Source organism: Antrostomus carolinensis, unplaced genomic scaffold (assembly GCF_000700745.2).
Source record: "Antrostomus carolinensis isolate BGI_N321 unplaced genomic scaffold, ASM70074v2 scaffold11682, whole genome shotgun sequence".
In the NCBI taxonomy this organism is placed as follows: domain Eukaryota; kingdom Metazoa; phylum Chordata; class Aves; order Caprimulgiformes; family Caprimulgidae; genus Antrostomus; species Antrostomus carolinensis.
Window position 1 is genome coordinate 1 of NW_010300193.1, and position 25,080 is coordinate 25,080.

Consider the following 25,080-nt stretch of genomic DNA (forward strand, 5'->3'; position numbering starts at 1 on the left):
GATACATGGGGTTGTTCTTCCCCAGACGCAGTACTTTACATTCCACAGAATGGTCCTGGCTAGGCTTAATTTCTTAACACAGAACTAGGCTTTATGTCCATTAAAAATCCTTCAGGGGCAAAACAAGAAATAGGAGTGAGATTCACTAAAGCCCATGGAGATGAAAAATTAACTCTTCACTCAGAACGGATCTGAGGAAATTTACCAATTATGTTCCCCATCTCAATTTTCACATTAAATTTTTAAAACAATGTTTTTGAACAATAATCTATCACTGTTTAAAAAAATATAATGAACTATCTCCTAAAAATACTGTATATGAAGTATGTAATAGGTTCTAGCCCAAAATATCTTTTTCCTCCCACAAACAGTGTTTCATAGCTTTTTTCAACAAACAAAACCAAATGAAGAGGAGTTCTTCATATGTACTCTTAAAGGCAAGAGCTCTAATGGATGGACTTTCTAATTATATTTCACATTACTTCTGAGCACAGTTAAGGAAATAGTAGTAAGGAAGACTTAGATACTGTTATACTCTTAATATGAGCAACAAGATAAAGCAAAATCAAGGTTAAAGGCCATGGTTTTGAAATGGAAGCCCCATACATAGCTTCCATACATACAGCCCACACAGCTGCATGGTAACAGCAATCTGTCTTGTCAAACTGACCTTTCCTGGAGAACCCAATGGAGATATTTTATATGCACTTGTGTTAGAAAGATTTGTGCCCTCAGATTTTTTGAAATTTTCTCTTGTATTAGGCATTATTCCTGTTTCTTATATACCTTTTGATACTATTTCCTTGATAGTAATGGTTTCTGACACCAAGAACACAACCCAAGATTCTTGGCACTAGAAGTATACTGCTGTTCTCCGGTGAGATTAGGGAAGAGAAAAGTCTTCTGTTTCCTTTGGGACTTTGAAAAATTAGCTTGATTACTCTTTCAGCATAGAGTTCATTACATCTAAAACTAAAATTTGTGTTAAGGGTGTAATATATCAAAAGGGCCAGAAGAGATCATTGTTTGTTGCATTCAGCAAGGAAGTAAAGACTGATCTTTATGCCCTGTGCATTTCTGATTAAACCTAGGGGTCAAAAATTATTCCTACATATTCTCATAAATCATACCTGAGAATGCAGAATTAATGACTTCATGAAGAGAAGGTATTTAAAGCTAAATGTTTCCAAAAGTAAATAAAGTAACCCAACAGACTATATTAAGTAAAGATGGTATCCAGATCAAAAGCGTTTCCATGGCCTCATTAAGGGTTTCTTAAACTCAGTGAGATTTTTTTTTTTTCATAGTTGACAACGCATCCTAGATCAAGCTCTTAATGTATCAACATATACTGTACTTACCCATATAGCTTTTCATACCTACACTTCCTTTGAACTCAACAGAACTGAAGTGCATATGTCAGGACCAGGAGATGCAGCTCTCATTGCCTAAAATTATCACAATCATATGGCTTTTCGTACTGTTCATTAGGTGTACAGTAAATCTTACCTTATCAAGTTCATCAGAAATAGCAATGCCTAAAAACAAAACAGATTAAAATAAAAATAAAATTTAGAAACATTATTTCAATAAATGTCTTTTACTACAGTAAATAAAAGTAAGGTTTGATCTGAAGAGTTTAGATATTGTCCCTTGCACACTGCTGTACCGTACAATGTATCATACTCTGTTCCATTAATGAAATTAATGGAAACAATATACTCTTAACTTTCCTCAGCTGCAATATTATCAAAATGAGTTTTCAAAAAACTATGGAAATAGTAGATGTGCCAGTAAAGTGACAATGAGCTTAAGTATACTTCTACCTGTTTTCTAAAATTAAACCAGCAACATAATATTTATATATGGACACATTATTATGCAAATCTCACCCCGACCAGCATGCATAACATCATGTTCCAATTACAGGGAAACATGGATGTGACTCTTCTCTCTTTCTGCATGGTTCAATGTAGAAGTCATTTTTTGAAAACAGATGGAATTTAAAGAGAGGAAAATCTCAAAGTAAAATTTAACAATAGAATGCAAAACAGTTTTTTAAACACTCCGAACAAGAATTGTTTATTTGCTCTTGTCCTTTCTGCTGATGCCTGCCTGAGGCTTTCCTATGCTTCTTCCAACATGTCATCTAACTCCTTCAATTATGACTACCCTGTAGCACATTAAATATGCTTAGCTGGTCTCAGAATTTTTAACACATCTACACACCACAGTCATATCACATGGAGAGATCAAGTAATCATATATTTAATCTTGTCATGTTGAAAATTCTGATGTATTTAAAGCAAAGCATCTCCCAGGTTCCTATGATTTTCGATAAGAAGAATTTCCAGGTTAGAACTTCAATTCAAAAACCAAAGAAAAGCATCTCCTGGTGGTGAAAATAAAGTGGGGAAGTACCCATGCATAGGAAGAACACACACTTGAAAGTTGTTTTCTAATTCATGTCATGTTATCAAGACAACTTCTTCCAAGGAATGTAAGACATGATATTGCAAAATATCTAGTTTCAGATGAGTGGAGAGCTATTCTTTCTAAAATCACACTAAAGATTGCAGCAGTATAAGCTTACTTCCATTATATTTTTATTTCTTACTATTTGGTATACCATAACTACATTAATTATTTGTTTTTTACTATGCCTTTAACCATAAACTCTATATGGCTAATTCTCAATTTAAATTTTATCAATTCCCTATATCGATTTTTGTTTTAAAAACAGTGAAGTGCTAGGAGAACTGCAATTATAATTTTAAGATCTGATGAACACATATGAAACATGCCAAGAATTAGTTGAAGATGAAACATGCCAAGAATTAGTTGAAGATCACTGCAGAAAGTACCAAATAGCAAATAGGAAAACCTGTACATACAACTATATGTTTCACACAAAAAGCTCTCCTAATGTCTCCAATTAAGTTACATATAAACACATCGAATTGAAAAACATTCATAATCTAAAGCAGTGCTTTTAGTAAAACAATTTTTTGTATAAGTCCCATTGGTTCACCAGAATTTACTTTGAACCTAGAGAAGATTAATCTGATTAATTAAATTGACCAGAATGCTTCAAATTTCTTCTTTACTATACTGCAAACAGTAGCACGACACCAAAACTGACTGTATTTCTTAGATAAACATGTAGAAAGACAGCAGTTTCTGAGGACATCTTACCAAAATAAAATTTTAAAAGTTTAGAAAACTTTTATCTTTGCAATCACAGAATGAAACCTGCAAACTCTTTTTTATCTCTCTCTCTGTTGTGGTATCGAGAGAAAAGAAAAAGGATTCTTGAGAAGAAATTTCTTACGTAGCTTGTTACTGCAATCTTGGCATGGTGATTCTTCTGGAGGCACGATTTACCACATGGTCAGACATACAGATCTTTATACTATGGCTTCAGCTCCATCAACATTAACAAAACTCCATTAAATACCGATAACACAACTCCATTAGCAGAGACCAGGATAAATTAATCCATAAAAAGGTGGGTGTAAAAAATCTAATTTTCTTCCAAGACACTACTGCACCACACACTTAGTGTGCTCACTCTTACCAATTTTCTTTTGCAGTTGCCAAACTGACAAAATATCATGGCTGAAGTTGAAAGGAGGAAGGCCTTGCACCCTGTGTGCAGTAGAAAGAAAATCACAACAGTGAGGTGATGTTTTGGGGGCAGATCCCAGGTGGAATAACATGGACTCCAGTTTTCACAAAGTAGTTCCTCAAAAGATTAAAACCATTGCATATATTATCATAACACTATAAAAATCCAAAACATCTTCATCCAGAATCCTGAGAATGCAGCTAGACATAGTCATAATTATCATATAGGAGTCTTTAGGATTTCTGTTATTCTCTTAACCGTTAACACACTCCTGACTTTTTGGCTTTTCGGTAGTCAAATAAGTCACTATCAGTTACTTTACTTTCAAGTAACATACAGGTAATTTAAAAAACTTGAATTTCTACAAACTAATGGTAACAACAGTCGCTATCTCCAGTTCATGTAATTGCTAATATCCAGAGATCAGCGTTTTTCAAAAAAACCCCCAAAAAACCAAACCCTCTTTTCACTTGTTTTATATATTTGATGACAAATAATTGGTTGTGCTCTCTGTACCTTGAATAGTTATTTTCACTTTTTTGTCTGTGGCTTTCACACAACATAAAATAGGAAAAACAAACTATTTTTATATATATTCTAAATAGGAAAATGTCATTGTAAAAATCACAGAGTACTAGAGGGAACCATTCCATGAAACTACTTTACATGGAACAGCTATTTTTCAGGTTTAGGCAAAACATTTATAAGTGTAGCCAAAATGTTTGTACACTAAAAACTTTTTACCTAAAAATTTAGTCACTTCCTCAAAATGCAGCCTTTTTTCATCACAACTTAATCCTAATTACCAAAAAGCTCTAATACCAGAAAAACTGACATACCTGGTTTGTTCAAGTTTGAATCAAATTGCTTTGTTAGAACATAAAATACTGGGAAATAATGTTTCTGACTTCCCTCAACTTAAAGCATTTAAAGCCTGACTCTGCATGATGGCTAACGTAGAGAATGGAAGTTTTAGGGCTGCTTCATCATTGCTCTGCCTCGAGTCACTGACCAGTGGTTAAGAAGGGTATTGTTGAAAAGGTTCTCCTCCCTTTGTTGTGGAAGGTCTTCTAATGTCAAAGGCAAGACCTTCAGAAGTAAATGAGTATGACTTTACCCTTTCTCTCACAGCAGCCGTTTCTCGCAGACAACATTTGCTATAGTTTTATATCATACTATGATTCACAACTATACAATAATCCCATCATTCTTACTTTTTGCAATGAGAAAGTGCAGTGTTCTAAAAGGGTGAGAGGTTTGCTTGCCACCATCAGCTAAGGATCACAGACAAGGTTTACAGTAGGAATGACTTAGGTACCTAACTGTCAATTTTATGTCTTTAAAAATCCTCCTTTTTACAAGTAATTAAGGGTGCTGAATTTTGATCAGGCATCGCAAGTACGCAGCCCACTCAGCTGTCTGCTGAATTACACAGACAGATTCAGGGCACTTGTTTCTACTTTTGAATGTAATGACCCTCTGTGCTGTAAGGGTGCTGGAACAATAAAGTAATTGGTCTGAACATGCTTTCACAGTCCTTCAGAAATGCTCCACAGCCACAACTACTGCCATCTCTGATCAGCAACAAATCTGCAGTGGGGCTGTTCATGCTAGCACAGCCTCTCTCAACTGCAACAATTTCATCCTGTCAATAGCCTGGTTTTTGAAGAGACCTGGAAGAACAAGGGACACTGATTGCAAGAAAGGTCTGGCACACGAGGATTAAATGAAACATGACTACCAGCCAATGTACTAACAGTGCAACTTATTGACACTTATAGTTTAATTACTATTATCACACCTATATTAAGCAGATTGCCCAAAAGCATACCTCACTGTATTAGCCATGTACCTTACAGCTTTTTTATACCTAAAATATTAAACCAGTTGTTTGTCATGTCTTTTTTAAAAATTAGCAAGGATTATTAAATTGTCAATACATATACAAAAACATTCTTTACACAGTTATCTCAGATTTTTGTTCCCAGTCTTCTGTCCCTATGGCAATCTGCAGCAGCACAATTGTAAGAATGGAGAAATAAATATTATTATCATTACAGCACTATAGCACCAACTTTGATGAAAAAGCCATCTCCCAAAATGTAGCTACACCATATTCTAATGAAATAAAATCCCTGTGAGTCTGGAATTAGTATCTTCCACAGTGAAGAAGACTTTCTGCTTAGGACATTCTGCTTAATTTCTAGCTTAGCAGGAAATTAATTTCTTTTCAAAAGAAAAATTAACATTATTAATAACAATTCTGTGAGTCTTAAAAATGCCTAGCTCCTTCATATGCAGTCCTTAGCAGTAGAGTTTTATTTGTTGCTGCTCTCCAGCAACAAATACAATTAACCCACTACCTATTACCTCTCACTCAGTGGTATTATTCTTCTTTGAAGAGTGATTTTTAGACTTTGATGCTATCAATTCAACAGCATAAAATTAATTTGCAAAACAGTAAGCACTATATGAGTTAATGACTTTTTGAAATGGCAAGTCATAAAATCTGTCTGCTGCATTATTCCTGATGAGCTTTACAGCAAACTTGCAGGACCTTCATATGCTATACACACCTAAAATTACAGAACAGTGTTCTGACAAGAAAGAAATTTGTGAATCTTCACAGACATCTACCATTTTTACTTTTATTTGTGGTCCTTAAATAATTATAGGAAGAGACAACACAAAATAAAAATGAGTTGAGATTTTCCTAAGACTTATATTTTTCTAAATGTACAACATACAGCTGACAAGTCTAATTAGTACCTAGTCATAAGAAAATAAAATGCTACTGCTTTAACATATGCCGGACTACTATTATTCAGCTCAATGGGAGCAAACAGCTCATGCATTTTCCTAAACATCCAGAAGATGGCCACAGAGCTCCCAACAGCCAGTTTTCCTACTTGCCAAATTAAGCCTTCTGGATTTGACATCTAGGTCTTGACATACAGCGTTTAGACATACTAAGACACTCCCAATGCAAATCTGACCAGCTTGACAAAATTCATTCTCAGGATCGGTCTAGGACAAGGAACTTGTGGATGGCTGGACAACAACCTCCTTGTGCATCACAGGTTCTGTAACAAACTCCAGGACAGAAACAGCATTATTATTATTATACCATTATTAATCTACCATTATTAATACTGTAACTTTGAGCGTGAACACAAGAATACCATATCATGTATCAATACTTACACTGAGTAATTTTACAACTTTTGAAATTAGACATACTTCCTCCAGCAGTAACTCAGAGATTTTCTGTGAAGGCATATTGAACTGAAACCTCAGAGTTGTTGCCAATGAGGGGCTTATGTCCTTACATTATTAAACAACTATGTATCAGGTTTCTGTAGTGGTATCCATCTTGAATTAGAATAATATTCCTCCCAACATCTATCCATATAAGAACACAGGAAACAGTGTCACCTACAAGGCACCACACATTAACAAATCAGCACAATATACATCAGTATAGTCACTATCTAGGAAACACAAATTTAATCTCTCATCCCTAAAGTGGCTTTAAAAAAAAAAAGGAATCCTCGGCAAAAAAAAAATCTGTGCTTTAGACCTGCAGCATTTGTATATCCAGGTATCTGAGTGGTTCCAATGGAGAACACAGGTTTCAGGATTAGGTTTGGTGAGTAATGAATTAGGCAGACAAAGAGAAACAAACTGCAAAGTGCCCACCAAATATTATATCCCGGACACTCTGCTAAGCCAAGTTCATCTACGAAGAGAATAATCAACATTGCAAAATCTTTCAGAACTCTTGATTTTAGGGAAAGGTGTGCACTGCAATAGGTTAGTTAAGGTGGGTAGACCACAACAGCCAGCAGCAAAGGACAGCCGTAGCTCACCTTTGTACTACCCCCTGAACACAAACCTCCTTCTTCTAAGAATTAGGAAGTACCATATCTGAGATGACAGCTACACAAATCCCAGTTCTGCAATAGCATTATGGAAACTTCTAGCAAATCAAATACTATTCCAGAAAAGGACACTAACTCAAAAAGAGACTCTAGTCCTGAAACTTAAAGTAGGCTAGATCAGAACGGCAAATACCTCCACAAAGGTAATTAAAAATTTAACATCCGTAGGAAAAAGATACTTATAACTGAAGTAACAGTGATCTCCGAGACATGTAAGTTCTTACTTTATAATTGAATAGCAATAATTATGTTCATATTCTTCCCGTTTCAATCTCAGAAAGTATCATCATTTTGTACTATTACTCACACATCGCACTAAAAGCAAATGGATTTTATAAGCAAAGGCAGTATCACATAACAGCTGCAGAACTGAGATAAAACAGAAGAAAGGAAAAATCCTCTACAGAACACTGATGACTAGTTTTGGGGTTCAATTACCAGAACACATTTAAGGATATATGCTTAACTAATCATGGATAAGGCATTTGTACAGATTAAAGACCATTTCAGATCAACAGCTGTGTATGGCTGAAAAAAAATGCTAAAGTATTACGTCTTAAAACAATGTCCCTTGTGAGGTGATTGATAAAAAACTAGTTACATGTAATGCAGGTGTGCATTCACAGTTATATCATCATCATTATAAATGCCTAGTTTAAATGGGAAAATTCAGAGGTCTCTCATAAATGTTAGGGGCATTCCATTCAAGTACCTCTTCCATAACTGGTATGTAAATCATTAATAGTTTCCTATAGCGTAGATGATTCTAAATGAAACCCCATTCTCCTGTGTTTCAGAGACTACTAAAGGCATTGAGTATTTCACGATGTATATATTAAACTTCTCACATCCCACATACTCGCAGGTTCATTCACAAAAACGAGGACATGATTTTAGTGGTTTGTTCACATATTCTGATCTTTTCTTGAACTAGTTCTACCCTTATTGTTGTTATGAGAGTTTTACTCTTGTTCCCTATCTTCTTTCCCGAAAAAGATAAACAAAAGATAGGCTTTTATCTTTCCCCCCTTTTTTTTTTTTTTTTTTCCTTGAAGGGGTAGGATCATGCTTGTCTGTCTTAAGCTATGCATAAAAAACATCACCTGACTCTAACATTATGAGAAATAACTGTTTGAGACACTCCGGAGGGACTCAGAGATCTTCCATTCTTGGAGATATTCAAGAGCCATGGACAAGGTCCTGAACAACTGGTTCTAGATGGCCCTGCTTCAGCAGGGAGGTTGGACCAGATGACCTCCAGAGGTTCCTTCCAACCTCAACCACTCTATGATTCTATGATTCTTTATGGTTTTCAGCAGTATCTCCTACTAGACTGCAGATTATTTTCTTATTTACTGATTATTTATTTATTTATTACTCCCCTTCCAAATTAAGAAACAAAAGAGTACTTTTTTTCCTATTGGTTATAGCTACATACCATTATTTCTGGGATTCCCTCCAATTGACTGACTTGGATTGGTTCCCAAATAGCTTTGGTTAATGTTAACTTACTCCCATTTCTGACCTTAGACCGTCCCATTGAATTCAAAGCATGATATATTTGTTTCTTCCCCTCTGATTTATAGTGGATACCTGGCCTTAACACAGATTCAAACGGTTATCTCTGTTGAAAGGCTATGTGTAATTATGAAAAAGTATCTATCTCACAGTAGAACACAATGACTGTCATCAAATGCTATTTCCATGTGTTAATTAAAACACCCAATTCAAACACATTTTCAGTATGTACTCTAATCCTTAATTGTTCATATAAAAGATGTAAAGTTGTCCCCAAAGCAGGCAGACTTCACACCTACTTCGCAGCAAGCTCTTGCTGATTTAGTCCTCATTTTTCCCACTCAAAACATTCATAATTCACTGTTTTTCATCTCTTGTTATCTATTTTTCCATCCCCAGAAGATAGGAGGTAAAGACAGATTCATGAGCAAGATCCCTAGGTATACAGGAGATTTTAACTCTCTTTAAAAGGCAAACAGGCCAGAAGAGGAAATACAAGAGCATGCATTTGAAACAGCATGGAATTTTTCTTACTTATGATCAGCTGAGGAAGAAGGATAACAGCAGTAAAGATGAGATACTTTGCAATCGAAGAAAACAAAACAGGCACAAGGGAAATGTGGTATACTCCTGTATGTTGCTTCATAAACCTAAATCTCCCCTAAATAGTTCACTTCATAGTTCAAAATCCACTTCAATGACACACAGCTGACTGGAAAAGCGAACAAAACTCCCACATGAGTAGGCTTTTGGAAAATGGTATACTTAAACCACCAACCTCCAATGCACTTAGACCATAATTATGCCAATACTTTTCTCCAGTCTCTAAAACTCTTAAGATACTTTTAACATTGATTGTGAAGTTACTTTTGGTTTCTCAGATCTACTGCAGCACACAATTACTCACATATTGTCTTGAGAGGGTTTGACAGGAGGGCTCCAAACATAAGGAAGTTATATCACTAAGACTACTGAACATAGGAGAGACGAGACATCCAAGTGCCTCACTTTCCAAAACTTTCAGGCAGCTCTAATTCTGTGTGAAGTGCACCGGTTTGTCTCAAACCAGATATCTAGACTGCATAGTGAATGAAGCAGTATAAACTAGAGTTTAATTCACAAGCTATGTCACCTGCCCAGCAGGCAATGAAGTCTTGGAAACTCACTACAAGATCCAAAGCTTATCTTTACAAATGGAAATGAATTCCTGGACTTGATAGAAAATTCGTTTCATTTCAAACATCTGGTTTCACGTGGCACTCTTCCCTGTTTAAATACTGAAGAATGAAACGAGAAGGTGCTGTAAAATGGCATTGATAGTACGTTGTGATCATCTCTATACTCAACTATTTGTTGAGCCTGGTACCTGTCCCGTACTGCTTCAAAACAAGATTATCAATGCACCATTAGACTCATACACTTTACAGAAATGCTTATAGAATCAAAAGCACTTACTAGCCTGCCCAAAACAAGCTTTAAAACTGGAGAAGGTAGATATGGGACCTTGTAATGGCTTTTATAAAATCCACCACATGGGATGCTTGTTTTGGTACAGCACAGACTGAGTTTCACGTGTCTTATACTTCTAAAGTTATAGATGCGTCTGTTTGTTAGTTGAAACTCTCTAAGGTATTTTCTGTGTGCAATCTGTATTCTACCTTTGGGAGAACAATAAAATCACATTTCTTTCCAAAATTATACCTCTCCTTTTTTTCTAAACTTTTCACATTTTTCATTTTCAATTTTTATATTATCCTAACACATAAGGAATCACAGCACAGAACAGATTTATTTCCTGAAATGATCTGAAAATCAGGATACAAAAACTGGAAACAAGGACATACATCTTAGAATTAATCTGATGCAAGTGATTAAAAGATACAACCAAAAAGGCTAAAGTGCAAAATGAGTAACAACTACCAAAGAACAAAAAAATAGCCACAAGAAAAGATACTATAAATACACTAGGAAAGGAGGACAAAGTAAAATACGGAACTATTACATCAAAGAGAAGGAAAGCAAATAACAGATGATACAAAGAAATCCCAGCATTCAATACTTTCACTGCTTCAGACTTTACGAAAAAAAAATTAATTGTGGCCAGATTCTTAACACTAGTGATTTTAAGAGGAAAAACTGCAAGCCAGATGATGGAAAGCTGAAAGATATTCTGATGATTTAGACACATTCAAGTTGTCAGAATCGTGTAAAATTTACTCTAGAACACTTAACTAACTAGCTGAAGAAACCTAGAAACCTCTGATCCCTTAGCAACTGTCTTTCACGACTGGAGAGGACAGAAAAGGGCAAATACTGTATCTTTCTTCAGAAGAGAAAAAGGGAAGATATGGGGAACTAATAACCATCAAGCCTAAATCTGACAGCAGCAAGAATATTTGACAAAACTGTTAAATAAACAATTTATCAACATCTAATGGATAGGAAAAGTGATAAGAACCAGCCGACATGAATTTATCAAGAATGAATCACATCAAATCAGTCTAATTGCTTTCTCAACTGGGAAACTTGCCTAGTGGATAAGAGGAGGAAGTAGATGTAAAATACTTCAGCTATAATAAGACTTCGTTTACTGTCCTAGATGATACTCCAGTAAACAAATTAGAGAATTACATTTTAGATTAAATCACTGCAAGGTAGATAAACATCTGGTGGGAAAAAACACACTTACGGAGTAGCTTTCAAAGGGCTGGTTGTTAGATCTGAAATGGAATCATGAAGAGGTCTGACAATATTTCCATTAATGATCTGGATGAAGAAATAGAGAGCACATTCATGAAAATGAGCTTAGAATCAGCCTGCAAGCGATTTAAAGCACTCTGGGGGATAGGATTAAAATTCCGTATCATCTTGATAAATCATCAGAAAACATAAAGTAGTAGCAAGAAATGGTGAAGAATGTTTCATTTGTGAAATAATTCTATGAAAACCTGACTCCAACAACGAAGACCAGGTACAGTCACCTCCAGTCCAAGTGTAGGACCCAGAAGAGCTGCAGTGTTTCGCACTCCAGTTAGAAAACTCTGTGGCAAAGAGACGTACAGAATGCTGCAAACTATATTTTAGGTATAAGAAAGTCAGAGCTCAGTGGAACCTACACAACTTTCAAAAGGAAAGACAAAGATGTAGGACTGAAGAGAGAATTTAGTCCTTTATTACTGAACTCTCACATCTGATTGGTTTGTATCTCCAGACAGTGAATAAACAACCTTTTCTGAAATTGAAAAAAAAAAAGTTTCTGTATCTGTCTTACAAGCCTGGTTACAAGTCCCTAAAGGAGCAAGGCTTGAAAACAACACTCACACCCATCACAGTAACTTGGTCAGGCAACGGTGGGGCTGCAAATCGAAGACACTGATTGGAGGTGGTTTAGCTCCTTAGAGGCAGATGGACCAATTTATTAGAAATGTATTTGAAAAGAGCCCTGTAACTATACTACTATAATTAATATAAATACAAAAATTACTCACAATGTAATTGCTGTGTTCAACCTAAAACATTTGGGAGAGAGGGAATTTGGGCAAAGTAGTTTTGGGTATTTGATACAATTTTGAAAAATGCTGAATCTTAAAATTCTCCACAAAACAGATTTTCCATTCTTCACTCAGCTCTTTCTGACCTTGCCATCTACAATTTCTTCAGTGAATCAAAAAATGCCATGGATAAAATTTAATGAGAGGAGAAAGAAAATATTTCTCATTCAAATGTCACCCAGACTATGTTACACTTAGTTTTCATGTACCATGGCAGAGAGTATTTTCATACTTTGATAATTGCTAGTAGTGTTTGCTCCCACCAATGTACTTCAGAATTCTCTTCTCAGGAGTGGGGTAAGCTATTCCTCATCATATCCAGTCATTCTCAGAGCTACTCCTTACATAAGCATGCTATTTTAAAACACTGTTCCTGTTTGACTATGTCTTTTAAGCGATAATACTTGGGTTTTGTTATGAAACAACTGCCTACCATGTTTTTGAATATTTATTTGAGATGCTTTAAAATATTTATTTGAATTGCTTTTGAAAACTGGAAGGAATTAACTGGGGTCAGGGATACAAAATACCTAATTGTTTTCCAATGACAGATCCGATCTCCACCAATGAGGTTAAGGTTTCACAAAGGTTAATCCAGCCTAAGACATTCTGTAAACCTCATCAACAGGCATGTAACTGCTGATGTCAATGAACTTGGTCTCCATTGAACAGAAGACCACCTTCTTGATATATGCCTCCAAATTACATTTCAGGCTGCATGGTTACATTAAAAAACTGAAATCAATCAACTTACTGCGAGACAGATTCTCAAGGGCTTTTCCAAGTTTTTTGCTCTCTTGAAGAATATGATTTAGTTCATCAAAATCATGGTTCTCCGGTTTTGTCCTCCAATCCCATTTAGGTTGCTCTATTGACCTTGGCACTAAATGTACACAGATATATAGATGAAGTTTAGATTTGGTAGTTCAGTTTTCCTCCAGTAGAAAAAAAGCTGCACAACTGAGTTTACAAGTTCAAGTGACTTGAGTAGAAATTACTTAATTATTCTACTATTTTAACAGCTGGAAATATTTTCTTTGGTCAATGTTATGTAAAAATTAAAACATCTCTGAACAAATACATACTTGGGATGATTCTCGCAACTGAATTAATTGGTAAACAGGAATAATTAATACTAACAATTAAAAATAATAAAAATAATGCAATAACAGGAAAATGTAGTAAAAATATTGCATATGAAGGTACTTCATTTACATCAAAATAGAATTGTGTGTCCTAGGGGCCAATAAGGAAAAATGTCAAAATGAAAATAAGTAATTGGTACTTTTGGCTTTACTAGTCATTTTACCAAATAGAAAAAAGGAATATTTTAGACAAAGCTTTTAAAACAGCATGTATATAAAATTTTTTAAAGGAAAAAAAAAGTGTAGATAACACAATTCGTAAAAACAGTGAAACAAAATATGTCCCTATTGTTCATGCTCTACAGCCTATAATTTTAATTCCAATACTTAAACAAACTTCATCTTTGGGAAGCACAGTCCTAAGCTTACTGTCTTCTACCCCTTATCTACTACCAAAATATTTGATTTAATTTTAAAATAATAGTTTCTCAACTGCTAAGCTAACTTTACCTACAATGACAGGGAAGAAGGGAAGGAGTTTCTGAAATATGTAGGATCAACAATGATCAGAGCTGCACTGACCAGTGGGAACATTTTGAACAATTTGTAGAAATTAAATGCTGTCTCTGGAACTGCAGTTTAACATGTTCTTTTTGACAGTGTTCTGAATTAAGTGATCTGCTGCCTTCATGATCACATGCAATTGTTAGGTTGTCTCCAAACACAGCATCACCGTGCTGAGAACTGCACGTGCTGGTGTGAAGCTGATGATGCCTAGTCCACATTCTCAATAGGAAGGATCAGTTGCATTTATCAATGGTTACTAACTACTCATTGAAAAATAACTTCAAAACTAAAGCTTATAATATCCAATATATCCTGGCCAGCTTTGAAAATTTTATTTACTGTTTTGACAGCCGTCAACTAAGCTATGCTTACAAAATTCATTTTCGTTACATGCTAAGAGAGAAACTTGCAGATTCCTACAGATCATACCAAAAAAAAGTGGTATCTTATGATCATTTGGAATTTCTGAGTGCTTTTATGATTGTATGGGGAAATTAGGCTCAGACTTTTGAGTTCTGGTAGCTATTACAAAGTGTGCTAAATAACTGTTACTATTGAAATTTCCCTTATATAACTATGGAATCTGTTCCACTTTGGATCAACTCCACAAAGAAAGTTGAAGTTAAGTCAAAAGCCATCTTTTCCAGGTAGAGAAATGGGACAATGGTATGTTTAAGTCCTTCAGTCACAAAGAACATTATTCCATCTCCCCTAGACATAAACCAAGCCATCTTCAAACCAGACATCTATACAGAGTCTGACAACCCAGAGTATATTCTGATCTATAACACCCACCCAGGAAATTGGCCAAGTATTAGGGAAGTTAATACATTAGACTGCAATTACAGAGATTCTCAAAGACAGAAGACAAAGGAGACACTAAAAAGGACCTACGGAGATAAGAATAGAAGAAAAGAGACACAGGAAGCCTCAATAAGGAGAAGGGAAGAGAGGGGCAAGTTGGAATGTTAAGAGTCCAGTTCTGCTTTGTGTTCAAAACAGTCAAGTCACGTACTTCCTTCTGAGGATGATGGAAATAATGTGGTGGTTCCTAATGAATAGACACAGGCCTTAAGGTATTAGGGTATCACTAGCTTCTACTCAGACAGACAGCTTATAATTTTTGTTGATCCTTTAAGTGCCAATCATTTAATTTATAATTCCCTGGTTTAGGAATCACTATGTTCATTAAAAGCTATCTAAATTTTTATGTGAGCAAAGTTTGTCTCCTTTCATAGACCCTAGTATAATTAACTTAAATAGCACAACATATTTCTTATCCTTTTTCTTACTTACAGAAAGCAAAATGTTCCACCTAGGTTTTTTTTTCTAAAATTTTACTAACTGTAAATATAAATATTCAGTAAACTAGAAAAGAAATTCCATAATGAGGTGTCTCTAGTTTTGCTCACTTTTATAGAGATCACATGCTCCTTTACTGCCTGCTTTTTCAGCCATCTCATCTTCTTCCTTCAGTGTACCAACACTATATTCTACAGCATCACTCATTCTAGCCTACTAGCAGTTTGACAGACTTTTCTTTTTATGTTTATACTGAACTCACCACACCACAGAAATCTCACAGTATGACCAAAATACCAAGAGGCAATAATTTAACATAGTAAAACCATGTACAATGACCAAACCTTGGAGCTTTCAGGTTGCGTAAAATTTCAACAAGCTGGAATTTGGTATCATGTCAATTTGTAACAAACTACTATTTCCAAAATACCAAAGGACAGAATTTTTGAGAAACCATGTGATTTTGAAATAAAATTTGTCACAGGACAGAAGCTGAATTAAACAAATATAAGTTCTACTCAACAGCTCTGGAGCTTCCAGGATCAGCAACTGCCAAGTACATGGACCAACCTGTATCAGGAAAACGACAGTATCAAGACTCTATCCTTGGAAAGTAGGGAAACTTGCTCTAGAGACAATGGTATAGTCCCTAATTTCAGAGAAATGTCCCACAAACACAGGAAGCTTGGACTGCATCTGATCAAATGGATGGTGGGAAACCAGTGAAAACCACGGTGAAAATTTGCTCTGCATGCTGGTGTACTACAGTCTGTGTTCCAGTGAACCATTCTGTACTTCAGTAAAAATGTATCAAAGCAGATATGCTGTCATGGAACATTTCTCAGTTTCGATAGAATTTGTTTCAACAATGAGTTTAGTTCATTCTATTGAACCAAAACTGAAGTTAAGCAGAATTAGAACTGACTGAAATTTTTATTACTTCTAGAGAAGATATAGTTCTTCTTACTTACCTACTCTTCCAACTAATGAATGGGTACTAAAACTAAAATCTATTTCAATACATCATGTGGCACGCATCTCTCCTTTCAGGGTTCATCTTCTGCTTGCTTACAAATGTTTTTAAAATATAAATTTGTATCTTCCCAACTGTAGGACCAATAAGCACTGGTCATTTTCAAATGGATTACTTTGTGTGAAGCATGCAGAAAGACCATATGACCCTTCCTTCAGATACTTTGAAATACATGATCTTCTTCTGTATGTATGAAGTCCACTAAGTATCATTTCCATGCACGTCACTACACATTTAGTAAAATCTTTTCATAACATTCTAACCTTCCTCTTTCTTTATTATACTCGCTCATTCCTCAGAATCATCATATCAGTAATTTTAAATCCCTCATCACATTACCTGCCCCAAGCTCATCTCTGTTATTTCAGAGATTTATATAATACTTTCTCTTGAAATTATTTGTCTACAATTCAGAAGATTTATTAAATCTACATCATAGCATTTATATATAAATGCTTAGGCTTCCTTTTACGGAGCTGAGATTTCCCCATCTCATCTTAGAAGACTGCAAAGGCATGCTCGCCAATATTTCTGGTTTTCTGGTGGCACACCCCTCCAACAAATGCACATCAGATTCATTCGCAGATGTGTTATGAATTCTGTCACAAATCAGCAGACATTTATTTTCTACTGGATGACAGTACAAGATCAGCGCTGTTTTTATCTATATATGCATCTTTTCAAGACATGATGTGCAGATAGAATCAGACCAGTTGCTCATTAAACTCTACATTTCATTAATACATTGTATGACCATCTTACATCTCAAAGAACAAAAGTATGTGTGTTATTACTGAGCATAAAATCACTCAGGCATTTAAATCTCGCCATAGCATTCAGATTAGCGTTCTTTGATAATACAGCCAAACTGATTTAGACAGTACCTGGATATTAAAAGGCTAAGAGAATGATGGCCTATAGTCCCAGACTGACCAAGGGCAATTAGAAGCACACAATGTTGTAACTGTAATTGGATTATGGTGAGAATGGTGAACGGAAGCAGAGTGAAAGGATGACCCGTGATTTGATTTAATGCGGAGGTTGTGAAGAGTTCAACCTACTTTGCCTAAAACTAGTTTAACAGTCTTATTATGGATGTATAAATTATTTCCTTGCTTGACATGTGACATGGTAGTTTACAGTGCCCAGCCTCCTCTTTGTCCCTTTCCTGGGACAACCTAAGAGCCAACAAGCATGAAACTTGTAGTAGGCACACAAATGAAGAGAGTGGCATGATGTCACACCCCTACCTGGGATAAAGACTGAGAACTTGAGATCTTTAGGAGATGGCATGGAAGTTACTTGATGTATATCACAGAGTCTGAAGTGCAAGCACAGGGAGGGAGAAGAACACAGTTTGATGACAGGAACAGCTCACAACATCCTTGGCCACTGTTTCTAACAGTGTATCTCCATAAATTGCTGTTACCCAGCAAAGACTGTTAGATGATGAGTGATTATGACCACTTCTCTGAATAACCCTATTTACTCTTGAAAGTGAATTAAAATCCACATGCTTCTTTCAAACTGACTTAAAAATTCATGTGCTAATAGAGAGGTACAGTGGAAGTGACGATCAAATCTGAGTCTTTTTGGAGCAGGGAATGTGCTTCATGAAGAAGACACAGAGGCAGATGCTCCATTTCCAGAAAAAAGAATCCATAAATCTTTCTAGGACAACATTGTCCTGAGAAAAGTTGTGCTATGGGACACAGCTATCTATGTGGCTACTTTTTAATCTGTTGTTAAAGTTATTTTTTCTCAATCAAAAATGTTCCATAAATATACAAGACTGTTAATTACCCAAAATTACAGTGTCTCTATTGTATAAATCTATCATGATTTGTTTTAGCCATTGCTGTGCTGTATGAGACCTCTGAGGCTGCTGAGAGATATTTCTTTGACTCCACTGAAGTCTAGACTTCCCTATCTTGCTTTTAGAGTAAAGACAGCAATGATTCTGTTGCAGTATACTTTTATCTCTGTTCTCATCTGGTCCACCTAATCACACTCCGTCTTATTAAAAACATTTGGCTATTATAAATATTTCAAAAATCTACAATAGTCAACCAAAGAAAATATAAATTTGCAATTTATTTTGGAGAACAAATCTTGTATACACATTTGTATGTGTGTGTGTACCTATATACATCTATCTATGTATGTTGTAGATATATTTATTTATGTAAAATATCCATTAAAAACCAAGCTTAAAAATTAAATTTCTTCAATAGCCAATACACAGGAAGCACTATAGTTCATTAAGGTTCGCTGTCTCTTTTTTACTACTTCTGTTTTACCCATCATTGACAATATTCTCTTCAGTCACTCTATTTCTATTTGGCCTTTTCTTTCAGTGTGCATTTAGATTCCTTTAGCAACACTCAGAGCAGTACACCTGTTCTGCTGACACTGCCTCCATATCTTGAACAGTACCTGTTCATAATTCATAGTTTTACATTGCCTGACCCACTGAAAAAAATATATTATTAGGACCAATATCAACAGAACAGATTTTACACATGCAAAATGGCAATGCAAACTAAAACATCAAATCATAATAGGCAGCTGAACATAAAATTGTGCATGACACCAAGATATTCTTCTATTTTTTTTAATCTATCTATCTAGAATTATATTCTATCTATAGATGACAACATAGGGTGTTATTAAATATTCATAATTCAAGTGAAAGTAAAGCAAGAATCAAACTCTTTAAGATATATATATAGCCATTTCAACTGTGCATAGTTTGCTTTCCTTTTTAATCCTAATTCATCATAAAAACATACTTTGGAAGTTTGCATGAATTAATAACATAGTGAAGCTTTCTTACATGACTTGGACTCTGGTGACGGTGGAGAAATGTTGGACACGGCAAGGTCGCTCTTTGACTTTTTAGGCTTTTTTGCATTTACTTGCCAAGGTTTATCATAACTTCTAAAATCTCTCCTTGTTCCTTTATTTTCTGTTAAAAGAATAGAATCAGGCAAATATAACATTTGTAGGGTCATTTTGCAAAGACTTAATAAACAATTAATCCATAAAAAACAAGACCTATCAGTCCAAACCAAAGTCAGCTCTTTTTGTTATCCTATTTCTGATTTATGCTAAATATCATATATTTCTTCCATTTCCTAAACATCTGTATAATTTAGAAATTAATTAATGTTTTTCATTAAAAACATATCTTAATTTTTATTATGAAAAAGTTCTTAATTTCCATTTATTCTCTTACATGTTTGACTACCTATGCTTAAAACTTTACATTTGATATAAATAAAAAGTTGATCTGTCAGGCAACTAACATTTTGACTATCAAAAACTATTTGAGATCTATTATCATCTGAAACAGATCATCAGTCAATTTTTAAATACAAAAGCAACATTCTAATAGTAGCCTGTACCAGAATATCAAAGCTAAAATTCCTAATTTAGAATCAGAGCAGATACTATTACAGAAATTTTTTTATGCTTCTGGAGCTCTACAATCATAAATTATTCACAATGGAGCTCATAAAGGAGTAATAGCATCTTCTCATTAAGTGTTGGAATGATGGGTTGTTAAAAATGCATATTATTAAAGAAAACACCTCGGTAGAGGCTAATCTCAGGCACAAATACACCATGGGAGGGAAAAGGAAAGCAAAGCAAAGAGAAAGGGAAAGCAAAGAGGACAGAGATCTTTAGATGCACCTTCTTTCTCACTGAGACTGGGATTGTTTCCACTCTGTAACTCTGACCCATACTCACATCATATGCGTATAGGCTGAGCTGATGTATATATAGATATATATCAACCAAAAACTATATTAAATTCAGTATCTACTGGACAAACAGGATGTATTGTGCATGCTCAAAACCGCAGAGTAGTACTTGTTCAGTAGGTACACGTGCATCCAGGAAACCATGGATGAAAGCGTGAGAAGATTATACAGGAGACTAGCCCTTTCCAGCACACAGAACATACCTGATGGTTCACTCTCTGCCCAAAGGGCAGCAGAGCCAGACAGTGTTCTCTGAAGCTGACTGCGGTTCCCCTGTTTGGACTGAAGATGATCAATTAGAAATGGGATTGGCTGGTCAGGTGTCTCTGTTATCAGCTTGGTCATCAACTCCTTTAGAAAATTGAAATAAAACAAAAAATTAGCGAGATATTGCATCTAAACTTATCTTGTATTTAACCAAAAGTAAAGGAACATTTATAAAGGAAAAGTCTGTTTTCAACTTTGAAGAAAACAGCTGGAAACACCCATCTCCTCAAACTACTACTAGCTTTGCCATATGACGAGTTCATGTCTGAATTGCTTCTAGTCTATACAGTCATTTATCCACTGGAATTTATGTTTAACAACCCAACTCCCACTACCTGCTCAAATTTACCCAAAACGATCTGAATGCTGTTCATTCAATCACTCAGAACAAGCACCTTTTCAGAGCAGCGAGTAGCTCTTCTCTGACCCATGCATCCAAGCTTATTCTCACTGGAAATTAGTGTATCAGGAAGGTTGGTGCATTTTTTTATCTCACCCAGACACGGAACAATGATCTGCTTAGGATATGCATTCATATCTGGGAACTCCAAGATTTGATCAAACAGGCAGACATTTTTTAATGCAAGTCCTCCAAAATATTATTGCATAGACATAAGCAAATATTTTATTAGACTGTTGCAAACACTGATACGAAACCAACATCAACAGAAAACCATCTCCTATGGCATGAATTGATACTATCTAATTGCTGTTACACACCCTGCTGGCCTTGCAGGGCTGCAGAAAGAGAAGCACCCTCCATACTGCTGCTGAGGTTCTATCCTGGCTACCTACACAAAAAACACAGGTTAGGAACCCAGAAAGAAGCTGCAGCTCTTGCTGGGCACATGCCCTGAGAGGTAATCAATGACTAATGTGGGAGGTGACCCAGAAATCCACACAGTGCCACAGGAAATCTGTGGCTACCACTGCAAAGTGAAAAAGCTCCACAGAAGTAAAAAATTTCAGGCGTATACAATAAAATTGGGACAAAAAATGGCTATTAAGTTATTAAAAGCATTTATTCTCTCTTCATCTATCTCCAAGCATAAATCTTACCATATCTTCCACGCACTTAAATCTATCTCTGCTTCATCTTTTCCACACATCTTCATTTAACAAACAATTTTTCAAATACCAGTAGTTACTTGGTATTACCATCAGTTAATTGTGTTGGAAAAAGATACTTAAGAGGGAGTATACCAAATAACAATAAACATGAGTAATAGCATGCAGGATTATCAAGGCACAACAAGTTAACTTTGTCGACTCCAAGACTTTCAATTCTTTTTATTCAAGCAGTGGTATAAACAATTAGGTATAAGTGAAAATGAGACAGAAACAAGCTTTCCATTTCAGAATGAGAAATTTAACTTCAGAAAACAAAAAGGAAAAAAAAGGCCCAGTCTCATGTCTTGTAAAGACATGTTCATCTGTGATGTGATTTTTGATATCTACAGGGAACTCCAAAACAAAGTGTCTTTGGTTTTGAAATAGAACTCTACAGGAGAAAGTAAGCTGCTTACTAAGCTTAGAAATGGTAAAATTATGGAGTGTGACTCTATCTAGACTGTCTCTCACCAAGAAGGAGAAACCCTCTGATAAATACCAAACAATAAAAATACAGAAATTAAAGTAATTCATATCTAGGTTGCTTGGCAACACTCTAGCAGCAAACCTTTCTTTTTTCCCCTGCCAAAATGCAGAATTAGTGACAAGTGGAAAGATGCAATCTTGTGCTTGCAATGGACCACAACAGCAGAAGGAATTCAACTGCAGAGGATTCTATTACCAAAAGAAAGGTGCCAGTCTGTAATAGAGGACTTGTAATTGAAATAATTTCTCTGAATCATGGTTTCAAAATTATTTTTCTGTCTTAAGATTAATAAAAACAAGATGGTAAGAACTGAGACACATGCATTAATACTATTAATTATAAAGACATGTATGGGTGACAATCTATTAATAATACATTACAAAATTAATGTAGCATTAAAAAAGATAATACAGAGATGAAAAAATTTAAAATGCCTACATGTCAATGTAAGAAAATGTTATTTGATTGTTGCCATCACTGACTTCCTTGTCAAAGAAAGAATGATCTTTAATTAACAGAAACAGACCTAATAAAATAAAACTCATTATAGGATTCTTTACCTTATTCTGAGACACAGCAATAAAACTAAAGAACATAACTGCATAAAAAAAAAAAAAAATTGCTATTCCGAGGTGATGTGAAATTAGCTCCTATTCAAAAGGACGACTTTTTTTTCCTACTGTTAACATACTGGTAATCACGCCTGAGTGACAGAGATCTGTGCTGTCCAGGAGCATAATCTGTTCTATCCTGTGACAGCATTAGAGAAGTTAAAAGAACTATGTATAGATAGATATACTTCTTCCTATATGGAGTAACAAATGAGTTGTACCAATCCTGTTGTACTGGGTTTACGTGGCAAAGTTTTAGTAGGAGAGGGGTTACAGGGTTGGCTTCTGTGAGAAGCTGCCAGAAGCCTCCACCACGTCCAATAGGGCCAATGCCGCCGGCTCCAAGATGGACCCACCGCTGGCCAAGGCTGAGCCCATCAGTGACAGTGGTAGCACTTCTGTGATAACATATTTAAGAAGGGGGAAAAAACTACTGTGGAAACAGCAACTGCAGCCAGAGAGAGGAGTGAGAATATGTGAGAGAAACAATTCTGCAGACATCAAGGTCAGTGAAGAAGGAGGAAGTGCTTCAGGCATTGGAGCAGAGATTCCCCTTCAGTCTATGGCAAAGACCATGATGAGTCAGGCTGTCCCCCTGCAGCTCATAGAGGGCCACAGTGGAGCAGGTATCTACCTGCAGCCCATGGAGGTCCACAGTGGAGCAGATATCCACCTGTAGTCCATGGAGGAGCCCACACTGGATCAGGTGGATGGTCGAAAGAGGCTGTGAAGCTGTGGGAAGCCCACGCTGGAGCAAGCTCCTGGCAGGACCTGTGGACCATGGAGAGAGGACCCCATGCTGGAGCAGGTTTGCTGGCAGAACTTGTGACCTTGTGGAAGACTCGCGCTGTAGCAGTCCCTTCCTGAAGAACTGTACCCCATGGAAAGGATCCATGCTGCAGTAGTTCATGAAGAATTGCAGCCTGTGGGAAGGACTCAAGTTGGAGAAGTTTGTGGAGGACTGTCTCCCATGGGAGGGATTCCACACTGGAGTAGGGGAAGAATATGATAACTCTTCCCTCTGAGGAGGAAGGAGCAGCAGAGACAACATGTGATGAACTGATCGCAACCCCATTTCCCATGCCCCTGCGCCGCTGGAGAGGAGGAAGAGAAATCAGGAGTAAAGCTGAGCCTGGGAAGAGGGAGGGTGGAGGGAAAGTGTTTTAAGATTTGGTTTTACTTCACATTACCCTACTCTGATTTGATTGGTAATAAATTAAATTAATTTTTCCCCAGCTGAGTCTGTTTTGCCCATGATGGTAACTGGTGAATGATCTCTCCCTGTCCTTATCTCAACCCATGAGCCTTTCGTTATATTTTCTCTCCCCTGTTCAGCTAAGGAGGGGAGTGACAGAGCACCATTAGGTGGCACCTGCCAGGGTAAACCCACCAGACCTGTACACCTAAAGCAAAAAAGAAGTAATATTGCTGGAATCCTCATAAACTGAAAACAGTATGCAGTTCAAAAAAATATTATTTTTTTGTGTTATAAGCCTCAAACTGATTTGCCTCAAGCACTTACAGACATGTCATTAAAGGTAAATACAACTTCAAGTCAACACAAAGGTGACTCAGATTACAAAGCCTGCCATTTAAGGAAGACATAGCTCTTCACTGAGTATTTCATTGCAAAAGGGGAGTGAAGAAGCTCTTAGGGATTTGCTTCTCAAGCTGCTCCAAGGTGTGAAAGTGGTCTCCAGCTTACCACAGCTGGGTTCCCAAACTCTGCAGAATTTGCCAAGAACACCTCCACCCCAACGAGCTATAACAATAGCAGTAAAAACAGCTTTAGACATATGCTCCGTGTAAATCCACATTCATGTGCAGCAGGTCTTATCTCCTTCCATATCCTCCTGCTGCACATGCTGCCAGAGAACCCAGAAGTAGGAACACAGCTCAGGATCCCCACTGCTTTTGCCCTCCTACCAAATTCTGCCACCCCGTCCATCAAGGGACCTAACTCCATCTGCTCAGCCCCTAACCCATGCTTTTCAACCTCATGCTTCCTTTGATACTCTTGTCATCCCCAGCAAAGGAAACATGTTATCTTCCTGTGTTTGGTTGCTTGGCTATGCCACAGGGTGCAGAGGTGGAAGGGGCAAGAGAAACAAACAAACAAAGCAAAAAACTTCACACAGGCAGTAACTGTACTTAGGGAGCACTCAGCTGATTTTGTAAGTACAAACATACACTTCACTAAGGGTGCAAAGACA

General features: G+C 36.3%; 1 protein-coding gene across 1 annotated transcript in view; it reads right to left on the reverse strand.

Moving 5' to 3' along the window:
* Positions 1-1,509: 1,509 nt before the first annotated feature.
* LOC104521137 (uncharacterized protein C8orf34) overlaps positions 1,510-25,080 on the reverse strand; it is a gene marked incomplete at its 3' end in the record, with an annotated part of 24,995 nt that continues 1,424 nt past the window's right edge. The window contains exons 2-6 of the mRNA XM_010163044.1: positions 24,807-24,844; positions 20,596-20,740; positions 19,462-19,593; positions 13,393-13,521; positions 1,510-1,538 (exon numbers count right to left, since the gene is read on the reverse strand). Coding sequence (XP_010161346.1) covers positions 1,510-1,538; positions 13,393-13,521; positions 19,462-19,593; positions 20,596-20,740; positions 24,807-24,844 — 473 coding nt within the window. The remainder of the gene's footprint in view (positions 1,539-13,392; positions 13,522-19,461; positions 19,594-20,595; positions 20,741-24,806; positions 24,845-25,080) is intronic.